At 44.0% G+C, this 26,938-nt stretch overlaps 1 protein-coding gene across 2 annotated transcripts in view; it reads left to right on the top strand.

The window, feature by feature from the left end:
• Positions 1-10,980: 10,980 nt before the first annotated feature.
• Positions 10,981-26,938, top strand: part of KCND3 (potassium voltage-gated channel subfamily D member 3) — a 329,597-nt gene continuing 313,639 nt past the window's right edge. For both annotated transcript variants that reach the window (XM_001372901.4, XM_001372886.4), the window contains exons 1-2: positions 10,981-11,855; positions 22,499-23,680. In XM_001372901.4, coding sequence (XP_001372938.1) covers positions 22,575-23,680 — 1,106 coding nt within the window. In that variant the 5' untranslated portion in view covers positions 10,981-11,855; positions 22,499-22,574. The remainder of the gene's footprint in view (positions 11,856-22,498; positions 23,681-26,938) is intronic.

Raw genomic sequence — 26,938 nt, 5'->3', positions numbered from 1 at the left:
AAACTTCAGTTATTTATATTAGAGAAATGAGCAGCTCAATGGCATAATGGATAGAGTATTGGTCTGGAGACAGGAAGATTTATCTTCCTGAGTTCACATCCAGCTTCAGTCACTTTCTAGGTGTGTCACTCTGGATGAGACATGTAGCCCTGTTTGCCTCAGTTTCCTCATCTATAACATGAGCTGTAGGTGGAAATGGCATTACCAAGAAAAATGGTTTTCCATTTCCTTCTCCAGTGCATTTTACAAATGAGAAAACTGAGGCAAGCAGGGTTAAGTAACTTACCCGCAGTCATGAAACTAGTAAGCGTCTGAAGCTCAATACTCGGGAAAATGAGTCTTCCTAACTGTAGATTGGGCACCGTATCCACTATGCTACCTAACTGCCAGGATGGTACATGACACATAGCAAAAAAAATCACCATAAATGTTTTTTCTTTCATTCATTCATCACCTTACAAAATTACAATTTAGGGGGCAGCTGGGTAGCTCAGCGAATTGAGAGACAGGCCTAGAGATGGGAGGTCCTAGGTTCAAATGTGGCCTCGAACACTTCCCAGATGTGTGACCCTGGACAAGTCACTTAACCCCATTGCCTATCCCTTACCACTCTTCTGCCTTGGAGCCAATACACAGTATTGACTCCAAGACAGAAGATAAGGGTTTTAAAAAAACACAAACAAAAAAGACCCCTACAATTTCTTGAAGGCAATACCTGTGTCATTTTTCCTTTTGGTATCCCCTTGATTATAAGTTCCTTTCAGACAAGGATTTTTGTCTTTTGTTTTTTTTACATTTTTGTCTTCTGGCTACACCATTGACTAGTTGTACAATCTTGGACTTACTCTCTCTGTGCCTCAGTTTCCCCATATGTAATATAAAGGGGTTGAGTAAGATGACCTCTCAGATCCTTTCTAGCTTTAGATCTATGATCCCAAATGTTGAGTGTAAATTAATTGAATCCTTCCCTGAGAGAAGGACTGGAGAGAGAGGTCCAAGAACAAGAGGGAGGAGGATGAGGAGGAAGAATTGCATCCCAGAGTGAGAAGACAAGACACAACAAAGGGAAACAGATACAAAACCTTCAACTACTTCATTTTCCACCAGGCTACACTCCTCTGGAGTCACCATACCTTCTTCTCCATCACCCCTGTCAGCTTCTATTTGTGTATTGTCTTCTCTGTCAATATGTACGCTCCTTAAGGGCAAGGACTTTTTCATTTTGCTTGTTTTGTATTCCCAGCACTTGGCACAGTGCCTGTCATATCATAAGCCTTTAATCAATGCTTATTGGCTGACTGGCTGACTACTTCACAATTTTGCCACAGACTTAAACAGCAGTTGACCCAGGTATAGATAGTAACATGAAGAGAAGTTATGTGATCTATTGGTTTACTTATTTTCTGCAGAAGCTCCACTTAGAATCAAGAAAATCTGAATTCAAATCCAGCCTTACACACTCACCAGCTGAGTGACCCTGGGCAAATCACTTAATCTTCCTGCACCTCAGTTTCTTTATCTGTAAAATGGGGACAATAGCACCTATCTCCAGAGTTGTCATGAGGTTCAAATAAGATAATATTTGTTATGTACTTAGTCTTGTGTCTGCACATAGTGTGCACTACATAAGTGTTAGCTATTATTATTTATGACAGAGATGCCTCATGTACAATCTCTGTATGCCTTGTATATAATAGTAGGTACTTAATAAATGTATGAATCGGATTTCTCAACAGATCCTTCCTGCCTCCTCCCAACTAAGCAATAATCACATTAGTGGTTACCTATTTGCTGCAGGTTTCAGTTGCTATACAATGATTGACTGAAATGTATCCCATATAAATAGAGCTATTTTTATTCTTGAATATTTGTATTCTTTCAGGAAATCCATAAAATAAACCATTATCGATTATTATCACAAGTTCCATAGGCTTCCATTTATATATACAATGCACAGTAGACATAGCTCTCCCAAGCAGTTAAGAGCTCAGCAAAAGCCATCCTTGGCTTTCATACAAATCTATATTTAAAACCAAGGAGCCTTTGTCTTGGTGTTTCCTTGGGCCGAGCCATTGGCTCTTACAGCTTTCTGGGTTTGTTTTTGGCTAATGGGTTTTTGACAATCCCCCCATAAGGATTGTTATATCCAGCACAGCTGATGCTAGCTCTCAGAGAGCTCGTAGCTGGGCATTGGCTGAGCAGCATCTGCTCTGACGTTTCTAACTGACTTTGGTGTAGCTATTCCCAGTGACGTGGTTCACTGGGGATATAATATATACTCAGTCCAAAAAATCAGAAAAGAAAAGACCCAATAAACTGATTTGGACCAAAACCAGAAAATTAGACCTTTCTCCTTTTCCGGAAACATGAACACTAAGTTTCCCTTTGTGTGATGTGATTCATTTCACTTATAAATTCTCCTCTTTTTTCCTATTAGAAACCTTTGGGGATCCTTCCATTTCAGTCAGCCAACAACATATTCCTTAGTAAGATAAGAGCACTGAATTTAAAGTCAGGGGACCTATTTCCAAGTTAGGTCACCTTGGGTCATTCACTTTGCCAATTGGGGCCTCGGTTTTCCAATCTGTAAAATGAAGGGTTTAGGCTTCATGAACTCTCAGCTCCCTTCCAACTCTTCAAGTCATTGGCATATATTTATTTATCTGCAGATTTGTAGAATTGTAAACTTTCTGAGGTCAGGATACCTCCAGGGTATCTACCATGGTATCTTGCAAAAAAAAAAAAAAAAGGAAGAAGATGCTTAATGTTTGTTGAAGTGAAATCAATTAATTCTTTGGATTGAAATACTTAGGCATAGGAGTATATGGGGATGTCCACGGAAGCCTTGCACCTTAGTTGTTTGGGCATGCTGAGCCCTTTTCAAGGCTGCTCATTCGCCTCACCTATGGTTCCAAGAAGCTATAGCATGCCCAGCAGCCACACCCTGGGAAAAGTATCTTGACAGATGAGCTAAACTAGGTTGAGGATAACTGATAGGTCTCAAACTTCTTGGTGAGTTAGAGGTGTGTCTACCCCAGGAATGTGAAGACTTCCCCCAGTAGAATGAATGAATGAGAACAATTTGTTCCAATAGCTATGAAGGCAGCTGAGCCAGAGTGTAGAATGATTAGACCATGATTGGACATTGAAGATGTCAAAGTCATCCACTGCATCCTGGTTCATCACCAGTCGTCCTGACTTTTGTCTTGCCACTGGACTTGGATGACTCTGGAAATGATAGTGAGGTTGATAACTTTGTGCAATTCTGCTTCACTTAAATCCAATTCATGTACAAGTCAAGACTTTATCAATGATAACCATTGGGTCATCTTCAAAAAGGAAGAACAAAGAACAATTTTAGCATGATAGGCATTCCATAAATTTTCTTGATGAATAAAAGGGACCCAGATCTACTTGGGTCCTCCAGACTATTTAGTATAGACCTAGAATCACTCTCAGCCAATCAGGAAGTATTCTGATTACTGGTGAACTTTGGTCAATTATGATTGGCTCATAGAAGTAACTGTTTCTTTGAGGAAGAGAGAAAGAAGGCTCTCATAAAGCTTAATATTATCACTGCTTCCTTCATGCCCCCTCCGAAGTAATAATTCAATCTGACCCCTAGTTCCCTCTTCTTTTTTTTAAACCCTCATTCTAAGGCAGAAGAGTGGTAAGGGCTATGCAATGGGGGTTAAGTGACTTGCCCAGAGTCACACAGCCAAGAAGTGTCTCAGACCAGATTTGAATCTAAGACCTCCTGTCTCTAGACTTGGGCTCTCAATCCACTGAGCGACCCAGCTGTCCCATATCTTAAAATTTCCTTTCATTTTGTTCCCTCTTTCTCTAATACTTGAGAACACAAGAACCTTCCCTATCACACAAAATTTAAGAAGCAGAGATTAAATGACAAACTCACTAATAATCTCAAAAAACCCTCAGTGGTTAAGGTCCATCCACCTAAAAAACTCACTATGGATCCAAAATATTCCTTTTCTCCAAAAGCTTCCTCCTTAATCTTGAGGACTTCCCAGTCCTCTTCCCCATAAAAATCAGAGCCTTCTCAGATGTGTTTCTAGGATGTAGGAAAAGGAGCACTGAATTCCCTTTGAAATCAGAAGACCAAGGTTATAATTTCGATCTTACCACTGAATTTTTGTGTGATCTTGGACAAGTCATTTCTACCTCTCTGGGTTTCATTTATCTCATTAGAAAAAATGTTTAACTAGTGTGTGTATGATCTAAAATGATGTTTAGGAATCATAATAAATGATAATGATAATAAAAGAATTTAGCAAATGTTGGGGAATGTTGTCATAGGGAATTCATACTTTGGGTAAGGACTGGACTAGTTTGCCTTATGAATATACATACATATATATTCTTAATATATACACACATATACAAATTGAACTTTAAAAAGTCCAAATTACAAACATTTCTCTACATAAAGTATAAGAGAAAGGATTGTATATAAAATCATCAGTCTATTATATAAAACTTCCTTTTCCTTTTGAGTATATAATAAACAACATATAACTTTCAAGGCTGTTCTGCTTGTATGTGTTTTCTTCTGGTAATCCTTCTTTTCTCTTCTGTGCATGTAAAAAATGCTTCAATTACTTTTTTTTCTTTCTTTTTCTTTTAATGACTCAATAACTAGACATTCCCCCTTCCCCTTCCCCCTCTAATTGAGAAAGAAAAAGGAAACTCTTTTAAAAATATGCATAATCGTGCAAAAAAAATCAAAGGAAAAATCCCCGCAATATATATGTTTGAAGAGGAAAATAATTCTTAAAAAAGAGAGATGACATCCAACATCCCTTTCGATGTTAAAATATTAAAAGAGGCTGGATGAAATGGTCTCTAACACGTTTCCAGATTTGAAATTTTATGGTCTTAGACTGACACAAAACTGGCTAATTAGCCATGTCCAACTCTTTATGATCCTATTTGAGATTTTCTTGGCAAGGATATTGGAATTGTTTGCCATTTCCTTCTCTAGTTCATTTTACAGATCGAGGAAACCGAAGTAAACTGGACTAAATGACTTGCCATCCAGCTAGTGTTTGAAGTCAAATTTGAATTCAGGTCCTCCTGACTCTAGGGCCAGCACCCTATCCATTTGTACCACTTTTTCTTTATTTTTTTCCTTCCCTTCTCTTCCCTTCTTGCATTAGTCCCTCTTGCCCAACCCCCTCTCTGTGTCTGGTCCTCTCTCTCCCTTACACAACCTAGTTGCCTCTTATGAAATAGGGCTACTGCTGCTCCCTCCTCACCTTAGGGAACTGTGAAAAATATTGGCTCACCCTAAATTCACAAAGCAAATCTCCCATAGGATCTAATCCTGTAGAAAAAAAAAACTGGCCTTATACCCAAAGGGTGCAAACCCTGAGCTAGCCTTCCAGTCTATCAAACATAGGGGCAAAATGTGAAACAGAAGGAAGGCCAGACCCAGAGCGCCTCCAGCCCCTTCATGAAAGAACTTGATTTCTTATCTGACCCTAAGGAAAGGCTACTCTATACTCAGCAATATGCATCAACAACTAGTCTATGAGGTTAGGAAGGTGAAAGAATTGGCAAGGCTCCATCCCTAGGGAATAAGATGGCGGTCCCATTGAACTTAGTCTTGAAAGCCTCTGTCTCCTGCCAGATGTCCAGGGTTTTCTTTTTCTTCTTTCTCTTTGACACCAAGAAACTAGAGTAGGATGACACAGTAGACTGGGCAAATGGCCAAGATGACTGGCTGAAGGTCAGAGTGTCCTGGCACTCAAAGCACTTTGCATCTCCTACCCTCTTTCCCCCCAAATTACAAAAACATAACATTTACCTCATAGGTCTCCAGAGAAATGATTGACTGGCCTTTGGTAAAGGCATAACTTGATGGCAATACCTCTATTTCTTCTCTTTATAATTGAGAAGTGGCATGGCTTAGTGAAGCTGTTCTCAACGTGTTATCTAGGGATACCTAGGTGATCCCTAGGGTTCCCCCAGGATCTTTAGGGGGTCTGTGAGTTCAATACTACTTTCATAATACAAATACATAATATTTTCATGTCTAAGATGGCAAGTACTGATAGACAGAACTTACATAAATAAAACTCTCTGGGGAAGTTGAGAGTTCCTTAATATTTTTTACAAGTGGAAAGGGGTCCTGAGACTATAAAGTTTGCAAACCACTGAAGAAGAGCCTAGATCTTCCAAGGTGGAAAGACCTGGGACCCATATCCCACTCCCAGCCATACTGAAGGCTATGTGAGCCTGGGGAAAATCACTTAATCTCTCTGTGGTCTAGGCAAATCTCTAAAGTTATAATTTGGAAAGAGGATATAACTGACTGGGTAGAGGGAGTTACCTCATCTGGGAATTTACCATACCAATTAAATCACAAATCCTGTCCCGATCTTTTATAATTCAACAAACATTTATTATGCACATTTGCACAAGGCACTGGTATGCAAAGATTAAAAATGAGAGTCCCTGTCCTTGAGTTGCTGACAATCTATGGGGGTTGGGGACACCTGTGCCAATAATCTTAATACACAGTAGTATGTGATGGAGAGAAAACAAAGCTAAAGTGTTCTGAGAAAAACTTATAGAATTCAAACTCTTATCCCAGCACTTTGAAATTTGCCCACTGTGAATTTCACAGACTGGGGGACCTTTTCCTTATTAAAAAATAAATGCAGGCGTCCATTTTCTTTTCATGTCAAAGCAGGGCAGATTTCCTAGAACCTCTCCTCACTAGTCCCATCAGGAAGTTTAAAAGTCCAATAATAAATCCAAAAAAATTATGCTCCAACTTCTGCTCAGCTCTTGGGCATTTTATTTTGCCTTTCACAACACATCCGGTTTTCTTCCTTCCATATGTGAATAAGGGCAAAGTGGCTGCTGTCTGGAGGGCTACAGCGGATGATCACAAGCAGAGAGGGCAGAGGGGATACTTTAAAGATGCTCTGAAACCCTGCAGCCAACAACGGGATAGAAGTTGGGACTGCTGGGAAGTACATCAGTTTGGTGTGTAGTTATTAGGAACCAGGAAGATCGAGCTTGACTGCAAGACTACAGAGCAGAGGCACCAACAGCGCAAAGATCTACAAACTGTGGTCAAAGAGACATTCTCATGGGTGCCCAGGTCGGAAAGGACACACAAAGGCACGTTAAAAGCATCCGGGACAGGACTTGTGGAGCTCCTCAATGCCACAGACGTACTGGTGGCAAAGAGAAAAAAGCCAGGGCTTCAGCAGCTTTCTGGAGAAAGGCACTCTCTGACTTTCATTTCCCATTTACAATGCCTGAATTGGGAGCATCGACCAAGCTCCCAAATTAGCTTTTTAAATAGAAGCTGAGAGTTAAAGGAAAAGCGGCCGAGTCATGGGGGAAAAGCAACTGAAAATCCCGGCCAGGCCAGAGAGAGAGGAGAGAAAAGGCGAGGACAGGCAGCCAAAGAGAGACAGGGGACTCTAGGAAAATGAGGAAGAGGGGGAGCCCTAGCTATCTCCAGGAGACTAAAGGATCTGTGGACCTGGGTGAAGGGATCTTGGGGTGGGTTCCTATCCTAGCTCCGCCTCTGAGAAGTTGCAATCATTCAAGTTCTCTAGCCCTTAGTAAAATAAGGCAAGAGGACTACATGATCTCTAAGAATTTTAGAGTTGAATAGAACCTATGATTGTCACATATTTCAAGGGACCTTTTCCTTTGCCCTTTTGTGTCGTATGTTTTCCATATCATTTCAATATAAGAGAGAATACACGTTTGTTGTTGGGTTTTCTCCCCCCTACTCCCTTGGGCAGAAAGAAAAGAAAAATCTTTTTTTCCCCCTCTGTATCATGAGGATCCAAAGTATGTGAAAAGTCCTTTAATTTTGCCACAGATTTCAAAGAACCTTTTCCAATTCCATTCTGTCTCTCATCTTTTGCAGGCCACTTGATTATGAAGAGAATAGAAATTTGTTGTTGAGTTCCATTCTCCCAACCCTTCCTTTGGCAGAAAAGAAAAGTGGAAAAAATATTTTTTTCTCTGATTCATGAGGCTCAGAGGTATGTGAAGAGTCCTTTAATTCTGCCACACATTTCAAGGAACCTTTTCCTATTCCTTCAGTTTCTCATCTTTTCCAGATCACTTGATTATAAAAGAGAATAGAAATTTGTTGTGTTTTTCCCCTCTGCTCCCTTTGGCAGAAAGGAAAAGAAAAAAAATCCTTTTTTTCCCCCCCTGAATCATGAGGTTCCAAGCTATGTGAAGGATCCTCTAATTCATCCCTCTAAATTATCTCTGAGTGGCAGCTTGAGATTGTAGTTAGAAAAGCCAGCCTGTGAATCAGAAGAGTTTTTGCCACACATGTACCATATACTTGTTGTGAAGACACTGAACAAGTAACAGTCTCTTAGCACTTCCAGGCACCTCTCTGAGACCAAGAGTTGCAGAATAGTCACAAATCTACATTTGTAAAGGGAGTTTCTTACACGGATGAGATCACAGGTTGGGTCTAAAATTATCCCTGAGAGATAGCAGGGGATGATTTAAATTTTCTTTTTAAAAGGAACTCCCCCCACTTTCTCTTCCCCTTAAATCTGCCCCCATTTTAGTGAAGAACCATTCCATTGTATATGCATATAAATATAGGGGAGGGGAGAGGGGAAAGGAGAAACAGACAGACAGACAGACAGAGACAGAGAGAGACAGAGGCAGAGACAGAGAGACAGAGACAGTAAGAGAAAGACAGACAGACAGAGGGAGAAAGAGAGAGAGGGAGGAGAGAGAGAGAGAGAGAGAGAGAGACAGACAGACAGACAGACAGACAGACAGACAGAGACAGACAGAGACAGAAAGAGAAAGACAGACAGACAGAGGGAGAAAGAGAGAGAGAGAGAACTTCAGTCCAGGCATAGCAGCCTATAGATAGAAATAATATAAAGTCTTCAAAGATTTAGAACAAGGGTGGGTAGATGAATGGAGAGAGGCATAGTAAAGTGGAAAGGGCACAGGTCTTGGAGTCAGGAGACCTGAATTTGATTTTCACTTAATTCTAGCTGTGTGACCCTGAGCAAGTGAGTCTCTCTGAACCTTCTGTAGTCTCATTTGGAATAATACATATATAAGCTATCTTACATAGTTGATGTGAAATGAGCTTTTAAGGCTTAAAGTGTTATAGAAACGTGAATTATTCTTAATAGCAATAATAAAAAGAAGAATAAGAAAGGTCAGTGAGCATACCGCTAACTCTTGTAAATGCACTTAAGAGATTGTACTGAAAGATGTTTTGTGATCTCTTGGCCTTTTAGAAGGGTTAAGGAGAATCTTCTCCCAGGGGACCAAGGTCCCACTTCATACCAGGTGCTAGAAAATTAACTGTGCCCAAGAGGAGTTTGGAGGATGGGGAAGAGGAAAAGAAGGAAAAGGAGGAAGAAAACTGCAAAGAATCTCCCCGAATCCTTCCTCTGTCTACCAGGGAGTGGCACTGTTGTTAATCATTATTACTGTATGCAAATCATTATGCTAATCGAACACAGCACCGGGACTCGTGGCAACCTCACCCTCTGGTCCACACCCACCCGCTATAAGGTGCTGATTGTCTCCCATCCTTACCCATGCCCCTCTCTGTCTGGTTGGTCGCTACCATAATATAAAAGGAGCAATATAAAGAGCAAAGGGAATTCCGGGAAAGGGCATTCATAAATCCTCTTGGGCAAATTTCCAGGCTGCCTGGCTTCCACACAAAGTTCTCAGGGACGCAGGTCATTGTCACGCATTCTATTTCATTTCCTAAGTGTGGGTGATGGTGGTGGTGGTGGGCGGGGCAGGGGTGGGTGGGATATGCAAGTTTCCTTGTGTATCAGCAGGTCAAATGGCCAGTTATACCCAAGGCTCGGCCATTTCTGAAGGGATCAGATGATGAGACTTCTCAAGTCAGACTTCAGACCCATGACCTTCTGAGCTCTGTTCCAAACCTGAGGTTCACACTGAACTTCGGAGGGCACATCGTTAGTCCCTTTCATCTCTAACAGACACGCCCGCTCTCACACACATTCTGCCTGGAGGAGCCATTACTCTTTCTATCTTCTTGGGTAGAACCACTGAAGCGTGCGGCTCTCCAAAACGCCTGGCTCTGGATTTCTTCGGTATTGTGAGCTAGGGGCATCCCAGGGATGTATCAAGTCTTCCGGACTCCAGAGACCGGCGAGTGGTCGGAGAGTGTCTGTCAGGACGCTCCAACCTCCCCACTCTCGAGTTGGCTTAGTCTCGTTCTGCCTCTCCAGATTATTCCCTTTCTCCCCACCATCTGGGCTCCGGAGCCCAAGGTCGGGGAGACGGGTGGCGGGGGCACAGTACCTAAGGGTCCAGTTCTGGGAACGAACGGGGAGGTTGGTGCAAACTCAGGGAATGGTGAGGATGTTCTGCCTCTGAAGCCCCGACTTGGGACTCTCGAGTCTGGGACCTGCAAAGGGGGATTGGAAACAGGCTTACATGGACCAATACTATGCTCTCTCACAGTGGATCATTAGCGGAGTAGCCGGGCCCTTTGAGAAAGGAGTTCGTCCCTTCTCCCTGAAGGAGCAAAGGTGTAAGCGTTATGTAGTGGGGTACAAAGCGTATTAAGGTTTTAGTCCCCATTACTGGGGTGCCTCTAATGGCTGCTGGGTGCGGTGCTTCGGTTCGAGAACAAGTCCTGGAGCTCGGAGAAGGGTGCCCCGGCGAATCTCGAAGGTTACACTTCCCCAGGTGGCCGGGGCTGAAATGCAGGCAGGTGATTGTGGGGGCGCTCCCGTGTGGACACAGTTAGCTCTATCCAAGCATACATTTGCATAGCATCACCATCACCCACATGCCCACACAGTCTCAACCACGCGAACACACAGACCCCTGTGCTCACTGACACAGCATACTCCCAATGTTCCCGGCTTCACACACCCGTGCTGGCATTCTAGATAGGCCCCTCCCCCCCACACTCGGTGACCACACTGACACACTCACTCACACCCGTGGCTGCACACTCCGTTCGCTCCAGTCACACATTCGGATTCCTCCACTCACCCAGGGAGACGCACAGGGAAGGCTAAGACTAAGGCTCAGCCTCGCTTCTCTTTCTCGCTCTCTCCCCCACACCCGCTCGTGCGCGCACCACACCCGCCCATACACAGACACACACTCTCGCACACGCACACCGAGTCACTCCCCCTCGCACGCCCTCGCCCCCGGGCCGCCTCCCGGCCGCGAGGCTCGCGATCTTCCTCCTCTCTTCATTCGCCGGCGGCTACGGCAGCGCCCAGCTCTCCGGCCTGTGGCCGGGGCAGCTCGCCCTGCCCGGACCCGCCGGGCACCGAGGGCCCGCCTGCGGTCCTCTCGTTCAGATCCACCCACCCCCCTCCCGCCGGCTCCAGCTCCCCGCTTCCCTCCTCCCCCTAGCCCCGCCCCGCGCCCCCGCCGCCTCCCCCCTAGGGAGAGGGACCTCGCCATCCAGCCGGTGGCCCGCTAGTCTCGGCTTCCCGCGACGCTGCGATTGGCGGGGGCAGCGAGCGAAGGAGCAAGCTAGGCGGGCAGGAGGGGAGGGAGGGAGGGAGGGAAGGAAGGAAGGAAAGAAGGAAGAAGGGGGGCGCGCTGCCGAGCCCCGGGCGGAGAGGCGGCGGGGGAGGAGGAGGGACGGAGCGCCTGGCGGACGCCGAGAGAGAGAGAGAGAGAGAGCGAGCGGACTTCACCTAGCTGAGAAGCAGCGCGAGCCACCGTTCCACTCTCCCGGCGCCGAGCCGCTGGGACTCCCTCAGCCTCGGCCAGATCCCGGCTCCGGGCTCCGGGCTCCGGGTTTCAGCTTCCCGGGGAGCCCAGGGCGCGGGAGGGGCCGGGGGCTTTCTGAGCCTGAGGTAAGAGGGAGCCGGCGAGGAGATGGGGCTGGGGGGGGGTGGAGTAAAAGGGACGAGGTGGGGGAGGGAGGGGGTCTGCAGGTGCAGCTCCCACGCCTGTTGCTCTGGCTGCCCACTGGAGTCCTTCCCCCACGCTCTGGGGGCTGGGCACCAGGGCTCGGGAAGCTCTGGGGGCGGGGCGGGGGGCGCTGTGCTCGGCTCTCGGTTCCCGACCCCCCGGCTCCAGAGAAGGGGTAGGGAGCAGGCTCTGGAGCGCCCTTCCCATGCTGGTGGTCCCTTGTGATGCTCACTTGCTGTTTATCCCTTACAGCTGTACTCTCGCTTGGGAGCTCGGAACCTCTGTTTTGGCCCCTGCCCCTTAGGAGTCCAGAGGCACTGATTGCTCTGAGAGCCCAGGTTGTGAAGAGGTGTCAGATGGGAGAGGTTCTGGACTCTTGCTCTTTACTGAGGGAGGGGAACGGAGGAGGAAGGGGAGAGTGAGTGAATCTGGGCACTTGGTAAAGTTCTCCAACCCCGAGTGAGCCTAGAACTCTGTGCTTCTAGAAGTCAGATGGTGCTGGAACTGCTGTTCTTGTCCCAGTCCTGCTCCATCCTTCCTCTCCAAAAGGTGCCCTATTAAAATCAGAGGATGATTCTGGGAGACCTGGGCAGATGGAGCCAGAGGGTATATTTTCTGAGGGATTTACAGTAGGATAGGTGAGAGGATAAGAAGTCGTCTGGACAAGCTGAATTCATTTACTTTCCCTGATGCTGAACTTGAGCCCCGTATAAAATGCCTTGTGCTGCTATTGGGGTCGGGACAGAAATACAAGCAACAGGCTGAGCTACTAGGACCCAAAATCCACTGGTAAAGGAAAATCTCCATTTTATACCTTTAGAAAAATGTATGGTTTCCCCCTCATCCTCTTGCATGGTTTGAGAATGGAGAAGTGTTCTTGAGGAAACAGGTATATGTTGTATAGCAAACAACATACATTCTGCATGCATACATATCTTTTGTACCCCTTCACCTCAAGTTTCCATGTGCATGATGTTTTGAATCATATATGCTTCTGCATGGATATGCAAATAAGGCGATCCTACTATCCCTGGACATATTTATATGTTTGGGATATGGTGGCAAAGATCTATTTCTTGATATGTTTATCTCTGGTTGTAGCCTACTTATATGGGATAAAATACACGTATATGGGGAGGTGGGAGAAGTCGTTTTCCCCTTTTGCTATGTAGGAAAAAGGAAAACAGTTAGGAAAGTGCTCTGGATGGCCTAGGAGCGGCACTGTAGGAAAAATGAGTCTCTGTGGCTCAGATGGTCTGAGCTTTTTGGGGTCAGGGGAACGGTTGTTCACCTAGCCAAGTTCAGGCATAGCTTTGTGGTTGCAGCTAGGGCATTTTCCAGATCAGCATCCTTTCCCTTCCTTCCTGGGCTTAAATTCAACCCCTGTAGGGCTGTTTGGAGGGGAGCGGGGAAGGGAATAATGCATATAATGCCTACTACGTGGTAGGCATAGTGCTAAGAGAATTGGGGAAGGGGATTTAAAATAAGAAAATTGAGAAAGCAAAAACCGACTTCTTTGCCTCCTAACTTCCCTTTGGATTCAGAATTCCTTTGCTGAACACAACTCAAATGACTGGCATTTTAGACTTTAACCCCATTTTGGAAGTTAAAACCTTAAGTAATTATAAGCCTGAGGGCTACGTCTCCCCACCCTGAAGAGAAGCTAGAGGATGGTGCCGACAACCCCTTCTTCTATGTTTTGTGTCTTTGTCATTTCAGGGGGTATCTCTCTTAACCAACCCCCACTCCCCCCTCCCACTTCTGCCAAACTCTGCTGTCAAAAACAAAAATAGCTTCAGGTTTTCCATTTAGGAAGAGTACACGTCCTAGTAAAACCCTGACATTCAAGGCGTATGCAGTGCCATTGGCTGGAAACGGGGCCGGGATGGCTCTGCCTGTGGTTGAAATGCATACTAGGGCTGACTCTGGGTGAGCTGTTGGTGCCTGGCAGGGGGTGACAGGCTGTAAAATGGTTAAAGAATTAAAAAAAAAAACCCTGGGGTCTTGCCCATAGGATGATGCTGAAGATATGACTGGTATGGCCCAAGTACAGGTTAAATGCAGAGTGAGAAGCCACACCCCCAAGTCAGACATTTATTTTGTCAATGGAGTAACCTGCCCTTTTTGCGGTTTTCTGGAGACTGGAGGAAAGAAATGCTGGAGGCAATCGAGAGAGAGTAGCAATTGTCAGACCCCCTGGAAATTGCTAAATTGCTTACTTGACCTCTTTGAGAAGGTAGCCCTGGCTCAATGAATAGGGAAAGTGAACCCCAAAGATTTTTTTTGCTTGGATTTCTCTTTATCCATGACCCCTCAGTTTTTAATATGAGAAAGCAGTTTGTAAAATGCCCTGAACTATTGGGGTAGGCGTTGAAGTCCTAGAGCTGGGAAAAGGAAAGTTGATTAGGGAGGCAGTCTGCTGAGTATCAGATAATCAGAGATAATGAACCTCAAGAAAGAGGGGGGTGACTTTGTAGATAGCATCTTAAGTTTATAGTCAGGAAAACCCGAGTTTGAATCTTTCCTCGAAGTGAGACCTTGGACAAGTCACTCAGCCTGTTTTGTCACCTATAAAATGGATATATTTTTAGTACCCATCTCAGAGGGCTATTATGAGATCAAAGCAGATTCTGGGGATTAACAAAGTTTATATAAGTAAAGCACTTTGCAAAACTTAAAAGTGCTATAAGAATGTTAGCAAAAGATGATAAGAATATCTGACTATATAGGTTTGTAAAACACTAGAAATCTTATCTCAGATTATAGTTTTAGTGGACTAGTAAGCATCAATGGTCTGAGGTCCATAAAGGGTGCTACTGAGTGTAACTTTACTATAGCAGCTACTCACTCAGAAGGCTATATCTGGGTCTCTATAGTGGGGAGCAGCACAGTACAAGGCAGAAGGTACAGCCCTTGAAATTTGGTCCAGAGCCTCAGGGGTCCAACTAGTGCTGCTCACCAGAAAACCTGCCCAGAAGAGGGTTGCTGGCTTTTCTGCTGATGGTGTAGGTCCATGCAAAACTTAGGGCTATGAGCTGTACAGGTTCTGTGTCCTAGTTCCCTGAGCTTTGCCCAGGACTGGTTCTGTGATATTCAGAAGGAATTCCTTTCCCTGTGACAGGACTCGGGGGATCTTGAGCCTCACAGTTAGAACTATTGTTGCTGTCTTGCCTTGTAGAGAGGAAATTTTTCAGAGAGTCCTGGGGACTCTGAGTTTGGGGGAATGAACCACAGGTGTCTCCCCCCCACCCCCCAGGATTCTTGACTCTTAAGGAATCCTATAATTTTAGAGAAGAGCCTTAGAGATCATTTAAGATTCATTTTAGTTTGAGGGAATATAGCAATGAGATTTACAAAGCACTTTCCGTATCTCACCTGATCCTCAACCATCTAATGAGGTAGATAATGAGGGTTAGGCTTCCTTTTGTTTTGACAGATAAGGAAACTGAAGGCCCAAGGTCATAAAGCTACCAAATATTGGAACTGTGTCACAAATTTAGGCCTTCATTCTCCAAGTCCAATCTTCTTTCTCCAGCACTATGCTGCCATGTTTTAGAGATGAAGAACCTGAGGCCAAGAGGAATGAAATCACCAGCCAGAGGTTATAGGGCAAGGAGGTGCTGAGTATGGAGGAAAACATTCTGGGTTGGTAGTCTGAGGAGCTGGTTTAAAGTCCCTAGACTACCTGTGTGACCTTAATCTCTCAGGTCTTCAGCTTCCACTTAAATACAAAAAGGGATTTGGGTTCAACCTTTCAGAGCCTTTCAGCTCTAAAACTATTGATCCCTGTTTCCTGGTTGCCATATTTCTAATTGTATTCTTTCTAGTGCATCATGCCATGCCTTTAGACTTATCCTCTGGTCCAACCTATAGCATGATTCAATGGGAAGGAGTGTTGGATTTGGAGTTAGAGGGCCTGGGTTCAAATGTTGACTATGGACCATCTGTGTGACCTTGGGCAAGTCTCTTCATTCTTCTGGCTCAGTTTTGTTACGTGTTTGTTATATGAGGGTACTGGCTCTGATGCCCCTGAAGTTCCTTAGATCTCTTATTCTCCAACCTTTGATCCTATGTGGCCTGGGAAAACGTAAGTATAGGGGGCAGCTGGGTGGCTCAGTGGATTGAGAGTCAGGCCTAGAGACAGGAGGTCCTAGGTTCAAATCTGGCCTCAGACACTTCCCAGCTGTGTGACCCTGGGCAAGTCACTTGATCCCCATTGCCTAGCCCTTACCACTCTTCTTCCTTGGAGTCAATCCAAGACGGAAGGTAAGGATTTAAAAAAGAAAAGAAAAGAAAAGAAAAGAAAAGAAAACGTAGGTATATATGTATGAATGTACCTAGAAATCCTTCATAGCCCTTCATTCTCTAGGATGGAAGTCCACACCCAAGTAAAGGCAATGATTTTGTCATAAACTTAAAGCTGGAAGGCACTTTAGAAGACCAATGGATGTGCTATTTGAAATATTCATATTTCTGTTCTCTTCATGGGGCGTATTCCCTGTGCTGACTTTTTTGACCCGGTTTGGCTTCCCCCCAAGCCACTTAGCATCTTTTTGTAAGTCATTGTGTGCTCACAGAATACAGATAAATTCTTACGTTACTCTAATAATGATAGCAGCTCTTATTTAGACAGTACTTTGTGGTTTGCAGAGTGCTTTTTTCACAACAACCCTATGAGGTAGGTAAGGCAAATATTCCCATTTTAGAGATGAAGAAACTATGGTTCTTGGAGTTAAATAACTTGTCCATCATCACACGATTGTTGTCAGACCCCGAACTGTAACCCATCTTAATTTGATTTTAAGTTCAGTTATCTCTCCACTATATCAGATCCCCTTTCTGCCAGAGGAAAAGAGAGAGAGAGAGGTAGAATTCTAAAATCAAACCCAAGGGATTAACTCAGCCACAGCTTCCTTCTTTTAGGGACCACAGTGAGGACTTGATTGAACCTCACCAGTTAATTCTGTTTTCTTGGTGTGATTATATGTGAGGGATGATGTCTTACCCACTACTTGTCCCATCTGGCATCTGAATCACCCTTCCTTTACCTTCAGAAATGGGGAAGGGGGGGAAGCTCTGATTATTTTCCTCCATCAGAAAGATAGAGAAATAGAGGCATTGAAAGATCCTAGCAGCTTGTCTGAGGTCTCCCAGTGAGTTGTAGATAATACCAGCCTTTGAATTTAGTTTGCCCAACCCATTCCTAATCCTCAGGGAGCTTGTAATCTAATTGGAGAAACAGAACCTACACACATGAAAATAATTTAAGGGTGTTACCAAGGAACAAATAAAGTTGTGCAAATTTGATGCAAGGCGGCATGGTGTAGTGAGAAAAGGTCTGGCCTTGCAGCTGGGAGGCCTGGATTCATATCCAAGATTTGCTCTGGACAGATGACTTCATCTCTCCGAGCCTCAGTTTCCTCATTTGTAAAATTAGGATAGTAACACTTGTACCTCCTCTCTCATAGAGTTCTTGAGAACACTGTGTTTTGTTTACCTTAAAGTACAATAAAATTATGAGTGCCTAAGTCCTGAGGAGATACCAGATACAGGAAACTTTGGTGCGATGGTGATGGACAGGGTGGAATGTTCAAGTTGGAGGAGGCACCCAAGGGATTAAAAGGGGGCTGAATCACAAGGGGAGAATAAAAGGACTATAATATAGAACAAATCTCTATAATAGAAAGATTTCTAAGCCCTTACCAATGTCCCACTTATCGTAATAGCTGCCATTTATAGAGATCCTTGCTGTTTACAAAGCAATTTTCTCACAATAACCCTGTGGGGTAGTTAGTAGGAGACTTATTATCCTCATTTTGTAGATGAGGGAACTTAGACTCGGGGGTTTAAGGGACTTGCCTGATGATCACGTGGCTACTAAGTGTTGGGTCTGGGACTTGAACCAGGTCCTTCTGGCCCCAAGCCAGGGCTCCTTCCATCATAGCTACATTATCTCTTTAGACTGAGTGTTAATACAACAAAATTCCAGTAGAAAGAAGAATGTAGATATACTGTTTCTGAAAAGGGATATTTAATACAACAATTCTAGTAGAGGGACGAATGTAGCTACATTGTCTCTTTAAAGGGATATTTAATACAACAAAACTCCAGTAGAGAGAAGAATGTAGGCTGTCCTTTGGAATTTGTTGAAATAGGATTCGGTCTGTGTAAATTATCGTGGGATTATTTGAAGTCAGTGTTTCAAATGAAGAGATCCTAAATCCTTTCCAAATTGCAGTTCCATTGTTGGAAGGGACCTTAGCAGCCATCCACGACAAACTATACCTGACAAAAGAATTCCTTATTCTCATATGTGTTGTCTAACTTTTGCTCATAGGCAATCTCTTGTACTTTGGGCTGCCATTAACTGTGAAGAAATTTAAATTAAGTCTGGTTTTGCCTCTTCATTTTTCCCTTTCTTTCCTTCTTTTTTTTTAAACCCTTACCTTCATTTCTAGTACTAATTCTAAGACAGAAGAGTAGCAAGAGCTAGGCAATCGGAGATAAGTGACTTGCCCAAGATCACACAGCTAGGAAGTGTCTAAAGCCAGATTTGAACCCACGTCTTCCTAGCTCCATGCCTAGCACTCTATCCACCATTCTGCCTAGCTGCCCTGATTTTATCTCTTTTCAATTCTTATGCATTTATTATAGAGTTACCTTCTGAGGCCAAAGAGAACAAATCTAATCATTCTTCCACATGATAATCCCTCAGCTTTTTGAAGACAGCTGTCATATCCCCCTCAACCTTCTCTGTCCCACAATATATCTTCTGCAGGCGAAATATCCTTAATCCCTTCAACTATTCCCCATAGGCCATGAACTCCAGGCCTTTCACCATCCTGCCTGCTTTTCAGCTTATCAACTTCCTTCCTGAAATATATTGTCCAGAACTGAACTCTGTATTCCATTTGTGGTCTGACCAGGGCACACTACAGTGAAACTATCACCATTCTGTTCCTGGAAAGCTTTGCTTAAAATGGCATTAACTTATTTGGCCACTATTTACACCATTAACACGTGGAGTTTGAATCTTTAGATCAGGGGTTCTTAACTTGGGGGCCATAAACATTTTTTAAATTGATAACTATTTCAGTAGTTGGTTTCCTTTGTGGTGCTATATGTTTTATTTTATGCATTTAAAAATATTACTCTAAGAAGAGGTTCTTAAACTTCCCCCAACTGTCAGAGGAGTTAATGACACACAAAAAGGGCAAAGAACCCCAGAGAAGAAATTAATAAAAATAAAGATATACTTCCCCCACCTCCAGATCTTTTTTTCACATTATGTCAGAGAATGCAGAATAATTTAAATACTGAAAATTGAAACAAGGTAAAAATCCCTGATCTTAGACTTAGAGTACTTGAGTTTGAATCTCATCTTTGTCAGTAATGTGACCCTGAACAAGTCACATAGATGCTCTTGGTCAGACCAGATATAGAACGTTGAATTCCTTCCCTTCTTTAAAAAAAAATTCCCTTACTTTCTGTCTTAGAATTGACACTACATATCAGTTTCAGGGCAGAAGAGCAATAAGGGCTAGGCAATGGGGGTTAAGTGACTTGCCCAGGGTCACACAGGTAGGAAGTATCTGAGCCCAGATTTAAATCTATGCCTCTGCATTCTCTTTTGGTTATCATCTTTCATGTGATTGAGAGTTGGAAGAGTATTTCAAGATTATTAAATTCAGCCTTCTCATTTTATAAAGGGGGAAACAATCATAATGGGGAAAAATGGCATACCCAAGGCCATGCAGCTAATAAGAGATTTGAACTCAGGATCTTTATGTCTAAAACTGGAGCTATATCCACTACACATTTTTGCAACATCATCAGCAGCATGGCTTATATTCATAGGAGAGAAGGATGATTAAGGACCAGAGATCAGGCCATATGGTTTGTTGTAGGATATGGGTTGGTTTAACTCGAAAAGAGAAGATTCTAGGTGGACATTCTAAAAGCTAGTTGACTTCTGGAATATGAAGGGAAGGAAGGATTAGATCTCTTTGTTCCTACATAACAGAATCAGGGACAATGGCTAGAAAGTTGCATGAAAATGGATTTTGTTTCAATGTGAGGACAAAACTTTCTAAGAGCTCTACCTGTTCAAAAGTAGAGTGAATTGCTTTGGGAGGTTGTAGGTGTCCTCTCTCTTGAGGACTCCAAGTAATTGTAAATGGTTACTTGTCAAGAATAGGAAGCTAGATGGTACAGTGAACAGAACATTGTACCTGCAGTCAGGAGGACCTGGGTTCAAATCCAACCTTGTGTGACCCTGGGCAAGTCATCTCACCCTGTTTGCCTCAGATTCCTCATCTGTAAAATGAGCTGAAGAAGGAAATGGAAACCACTGATATCTTTGCCAAGAAACCCCAAATGGGGTCATGAAAAGTCAGACATAACTGAATGACAATACTTGTCAAGGATGTGGTAGAGAAAATTCCTTACAGCCAGCTGGCATAGTGGAGTGAACACTGGGTTCCAAGTCAAGAAATCCTTGTTCAAATCCTGCCCCATTTACTAGCATGTGACTCTGGGCAAATCCCTTAAACTCTCTCAGCCTGTTTCCTCATCCATAAAATGGAGAGAGTAATGTAATCTACCTCACAGGGAGATTGTGAGGATCAAAATGATAATATACAGAAAGTATTTTGCAAACTTTAAAGTGCTTTATAAATACTATCATCACCAGTTCTTTTCAATCTAGGTTCTGCAATTCCAGGATAATCATATTTGCTCTTGGTACTTTACAGGGTTTATTTGTGTTCATTTGGGGGTTTTTTGAGGAAAATACTTTCTCAACCTTCAAGTGTTGTGTTCGTATGGATGGTTAGTTATCATTATCACCTAAATAATTAGGAAAGTGAATATGGCTTTTTACCCAGGTTTGAGTTCCTAACTTAAGTCAGCAGTTGTGTGATCTGGGCAAAGACTTTTGGGGTAGTAGGGTAGGGTGAAGGTGATAAAAGCATTCCAAAGTTGGACTCTAATCTCTTTGGGATTTCCAAGCTCCAGCATCCCCCCCACCCCATTATCACAAATAAAGGAAAGTGGATTTTTTCCTCTCCATACAGCAATGGCATTTGATTCTGATACTGGTTTGGGGCAGAGCAGGTTTCAGTATTCTCTGTCTACTTTTGGTCTGCCTTGAAATCTATGTTGCAAAATCAAATGGTAATGTGATAATAATAGCAATAAAACGTTTCTCCTCTTAACCCTGAGTTTACTTTCCCACAAATTCCCATTCAGTGGAAAAAATAGGCTCACATAAGTATTGTGGGTGGGCCACACAAATGTGGGGGATATCCACATGTGAGTAGAACATATACACAGAAGAGCAAAGAGTTGATGTCTAAACATGATAGCTGAAAGGCCAGTAAGCCAATAGAAGAGGTAATAAAGTGGTGGAAAGGGTTTCTGGGTGTATAATCGGGAGAGGCTGGCGTTGAGTCATGCATGGTTACACAACTTGACAAGGGTGCACTGACCACATTAGAAGTGGTCCAGGGAGGCCAATAGTATGGAGGAGTACAAGGCAGCTTTCCCTCAAGTAACCAACAGTTACCGAACACAGATAAGCCAAGGACCAAAGGTCCCATTGGCCTTCTTGTCCTTCCTATTTTGTCCTTAGTTCTTCCTGGAGGGCAGTGGTTCCTAACCCCTCAGTTATGGATCCCTGGTGAATGATGGAGTCAGATGAGTCCACAAGGAGTCCACAAGTCCCTACGTATTCCAGTCACAATCGATAGATACTGCTAATGCAAGTTCTATAGGGAGAGGGAGTACATGACATTTTGTTTACATTAAAAAGGGATTTCCATGCCCCAAAGGTTTGAGAAGCAGGGCCTCAGGTCTCTCAGTCAACAAGCATTAAAATGTGCCTACTGTGTAGGTCATATTTGTAGGTTAAGTCTTGAAGGGCGGAGAAGGGAAGTCATTTATTCCTTCTCTTGTGAGATGGAAGTACCGGTAGGGGTAAGGCAAAGAGGCAGTGGGCTTAATGCCTGGACATTCTGCACAGTGACTTGGCATTCTAGGATTTATTTGATCTAATTTGGGCGTCTCACCTTATTGACTAGGGAAATGAGTAAAAGGAATATGTTTGTTCCTGCTCCCTCTCTGCATCCTGCCCCCCAACTTTCTAATTGCCTTGGTTAGTGAAGAAACAAATAAAAATTAGCATGTTTATCCCACTTTTAAATTCTTTTAATGAGAAATCATTTACCCATTCCCAATTTAAATTTGTAATCGGGCCATAACCTTTCGGAGCTGATTATAACCTGCGTCTTCTCAGCTCTTTCTGTTGAGGATGCTTCCCTTCCAAATGCTTCCGAGCCCTCTTGGAACTTGACAATTTGTCAGTGAGTCACTGGCATCTGTCAGGCACATACCTAGGCTAGGGGCCCTGGATGTGGGCAAAGGAATGTAAAGGGAAAGAGCAATTTAACCTGGCTCTTTGATTTTGTCCTATAGTTCACTTAATTTGCCTTTAGAGAAAGCCTCATATTTTACCCCTGTCCTCAGTCTCTTTATCTTTTACTTCTCTTCATTCTGACTTAACTCCTTTCTTTGCTCTCACCCTCAGGGGTTGCTGAGCTAATTCCAAGCTGGTGTGTGACTCTTCTGAGACACGGTTACTTGTCCTGAGAGCTGGCGTCACCATGGCTGCTGGAGTTGCAGCTTGGCTGCCCTTTGCCAGGGCAGCAGCCATTGGCTGGATGCCCGTGGCCAACTGCCCTATGCCCCTGGCCCCAGCTGACAAGAACAAGAGGCAGGATGAGCTGATCATCCTCAACGTGAGTGGACGCAGGTTCCAGACATGGCGGACCACCTTGGAGCGCTACCCTGATACCCTGTTGGGCAGCACTGAGAAGGAATTCTTTTTCAATGAGGACACCAAGGAGTATTTCTTTGACCGAGACCCAGAGGTATTCCGCTGTGTCCTCAACTTCTACCGCACAGGGAAGCTGCATTACCCCCGATACGAATGCATCTCTGCCTATGATGATGAGCTGGCTTTCTATGGCATCCTTCCAGAGATCATTGGTGACTGTTGTTATGAAGAGTACAAGGACCGCAAGCGGGAGAATGCAGAGCGGCTGATGGATGACAATGACTCTGAGAACAACCAGGAATCCTTGCCATCCCTCAGTTTCCGTCAGACCATGTGGAGGGCCTTTGAGAACCCGCACACAAGCACTCTGGCCTTGGTCTTCTACTATGTCACAGGCTTCTTCATTGCGGTTTCCGTCATCACTAATGTAGTGGAGACGGTGCCCTGCGGCACTGTGCCCGGGAACAAGGAGTTGCCGTGTGGTGAGCGTTACGCGGTGGCCTTCTTCTGTCTGGACACGGCCTGTGTCATGATCTTTACTGTTGAATACCTGCTAAGGCTCTTTGCAGCACCTAGCCGCTACCGCTTTATCCGGAGTGTGATGAGTATCATTGATGTGGTGGCCATCATGCCCTACTACATTGGCCTAGTGATGACCGACAACGAGGATGTGTCTGGCGCCTTTGTCACACTCCGGGTGTTCCGAGTCTTCAGAATTTTCAAGTTCTCCCGACACTCCCAGGGCTTGCGAATCCTGGGTTATACACTTAAAAGTTGTGCATCAGAGCTAGGCTTCCTCCTCTTTTCCCTCACCATGGCCATCATTATCTTTGCCACTGTGATGTTTTATGCCGAGAAGGGCTCTTCTGCCAGCAAATTCACAAGCATCCCAGCTTCCTTTTGGTATACCATTGTCACCATGACTACATTGGGGTAAGTAATACAACTTGTGGGGGTGAAAGTTGGTCCATACAGGCTTGGAGTGGGGGAAAAGGACCTGAGATCTTGTAGAAACTCCCTAGGAGCCAGGAGGAAACTCCCAACTCAGAAGAGCAAAGGACATGGGAGCCCTTGGCTACTGAGGAGATGTAGTGAAGGAAAGGGGTGATCAGATGTTGGTGGCTGGAGTCTGAAATAAATATTTTAAGGTTTATAGACCAAATTGACCATTTTATTTTTAGCTGAGTAGCCTGTGTTAGGTCCTTGAAGGCTTGTTTCTTCTGGCGGAAAGTGGGAAGCATCAGTGATTTGCTGTGGGGAGGGTGTGCTTTGGTATTGCTCTAGTTAGCAGAAGACACAATTCACTCTGTGGATTCCTCCCGTGTGGATTTTTCCCCCCAGCATAATCTGGAGGTTGTTTGTTTTGCTCTTATTGTACCCATTTCTCCTCAGAGGACTTTCAGGAGCTGGGTGGCCCTGGGCAGACATGAACGTCAGCTCCTGGAAAGCACCATGCCCTGCCCCCCAAAGGCTGAATGACCCCATTTTCTCCCTACAAGTGTGGCTAAACAGCACAGGACACCTGGGTGATTGTGACATGATGTGGTTAGACGCAGCGGGAGCACCAGCCTTACACTGAGGGGAGAGGCAGTCTTGGGGTGTGGGGGGCGGCACTTCCTCTTTATTCATCTAGTCTGGGTCTCTTTTCTCCGCTTCTTCTGAGGTCACAGAAATGTATTTATGCTTCTTGAATGCAAAACCATCCAGCAGAGGAAGGGGGCTAGCGAAAGAGATTACAGCCTTCACCCTAACAGGATTAGAGCCAATAAAGGCAGCTTTATAGAAACATGTATTTCTTAGGGGTTTCTGCTCCAGCTGTTGGAAGTTGTTGAGGCTAATGCAATCCTATCACAATTCATATGCTGGGTCTATATTTGCTTAGGCCAGGAAGCGTTATATTGCTGATGGAGAATTCATGAAGCTTTTTATTTGGTCTTTGACAATTCTGTTGGTTGCATCCCGGTGATTTGATTTTTTTTTCTTCTTTTGGCTGAGGCCCCACGGCTCGGGTGTCAGTCTTTCCATAATGCTGTGTGAGCTTATTGGGAATGACTGAGCAGGTGAGGGGACCTTTTAAAATGATTACATTTGTCATTCGACTGGGTCCGGGAAGCCACAAGTCACAAGGGGGAGGAGAGAGGAGAAAAGAGAGACGAAGGATGTCGTTGGCCATTTCTGGAGTCGAAGAGCCTTATGAAAGCCAAGGCAGCAGAGCCTGGCATCCTCTTTAATAGAGGTTTGCCCTTTGGCTCCCTAGCTAGATCTTTTCAGGTGAAGAGTCCTACTGACTGTAAATAGCAACCAGGATAAAGAAGAATTTCTACCTTCCTTGGAGGGGATGACCAGCTGGCCAAACTCTGTCTTCCTGACTCCGGAGTGCAGCGTTCTATCTAGGACACCATGCTGCCTCTCATTTCCCAGGATTCTTATCCTTTATTAAGAGGTTCGTGGAAGGGGAATCCTTTGGGTCCAGCAGATGGGCTCCCTAAGTGGTGGTGTGAGCATTGTTCTGAAGGACTCGGGTAACTTCTTCCCAGCCTAGTGATTGTGAAACTTCGTTTAAATTCCAAGGAGTTCAGAGTGTATGATTATCCAGATGTTGGGTGTAGTATCTGGGATTCTTGGGATTCCAACTCTCCTGGATGAAGCATCCATAACACCAAGAGTATTGTAGGAGGTGATGCCTGAAATAGGCAAGAAATAGGGAGGAGAAAACAAGAGGAAAAAGGAAAGAGAGTATCTTGGATATAACCAGTGGCCCAGAAAGAGGTGGGAGAGCCTGACTAAATCAGCTTTGGTAATGGGTACGATTCTTGCAAGGCTTTATTAAAAAAAATGGCACAGTTTCAGAGTTGGAAGAGATCATCCAGACCAACTCATCACTGGAAAATCAATCCCTATCTCCTCAATGTTCCAGATTATTCAGTCTCTGTTTCAAGATATTCACTGAGGGGAAACTCCTTACTTCCCAAAGAAATCTGATTAGGCTCAGAGTCCTTCATCTACATGCCACCACTGACCCTGCTTTCCTTTTTGTTTCTTGCTTTCCTTTGGGTGGGTGTTTTTTGTTTTTTGGGGTTTTTTTTGGGGGGGGGGTTTGGTGAGAGGAGGGAATCATTGGTCTACCAACACCGTAGGTCTATCAGAGAGTTCCTTTCCTTCCACATAGTAAACTGGCCATTTGTAGTGCACCAAAAGTAAACTTTGGGTCTGACTTTTCTCAGTCGTGTTCCCTTATTCCTAGGTGTAGAGGTGCTACTGATTTGTTGCCAAAGAGGATCCTCCTTCTCCTCTCTGCCCTACCCCCAACATTTTCAGGAAGGTAAACATTTCAGCAGCCTCCATTTGGAATAGTTTAGTTTTTACTATATCCAACAAATTATAATATCACCTATAATCAGCTACCTAGAATTATTACTAAAGATAAAAGCAAGTCCTATTCTAACCTAACAACAACAGCAACAATAAGAACTAGCACTTAGATGGTGCTTTCAGGCTTGTAAAATGCTTTACAAATATTATCTCATTTAATCCTCACAGCAACCTTGAAGGAAGGTGCTATTATTATCCCTATTTTATAGGACTTGCCCACAGTCATACCAATAGAAAGCATCTGAGGTGGGATTGGAACTCAGGTCTACCTGACTTCAAGTCCATCCTTCAATCCAACTATGCAACATAAATGTTTATCCTGTTAAGCATTTCATGAAAAGACAACAGAGTGGATAGCAGGCTGACAGAGTAAGGAAGATTTGAACTGAAGTCCTACCTCTTGTACAGAAAGAGTGTATTACTATGGCTTAACCTCAACAAGAGTGAAAATCTCTACTCTAAAGAAGCTCACATTCTGTTTTAGTCATAATAAAAATATGCTCTTTCTACTTTTTTCCTTCATATCATATTTATTTATCCCCCCATTAGACTCTATGCTTTTTAAGGGAACTGCCATTTTTCCTGACTTTATTCCTTGATAGTTAATAGCTAACATTTTGATAACGCTTTAAGATTTCTTTGTCGTGAAATTTAAAACCCTGAACTGAATTGAATTAGAATACTTAACAATGGATCTGCACTTTATGGTTTTCCAAAGTACTTTGATATATATGACCTCTCTTGACCATTACAGTTATTCAGTCATCTTCAGGTAGCTCTTCATGACCCCATTTGGGATTTTTTTTTACAAAGATACTG

This window comes from Monodelphis domestica, chromosome 2 (genome assembly GCF_027887165.1).
Source record: "Monodelphis domestica isolate mMonDom1 chromosome 2, mMonDom1.pri, whole genome shotgun sequence".
NCBI lineage: Eukaryota > Metazoa > Chordata > Mammalia > Didelphimorphia > Didelphidae > Monodelphis > Monodelphis domestica.
This window is presented reverse-complemented; position numbering and strand designations above follow the sequence as displayed.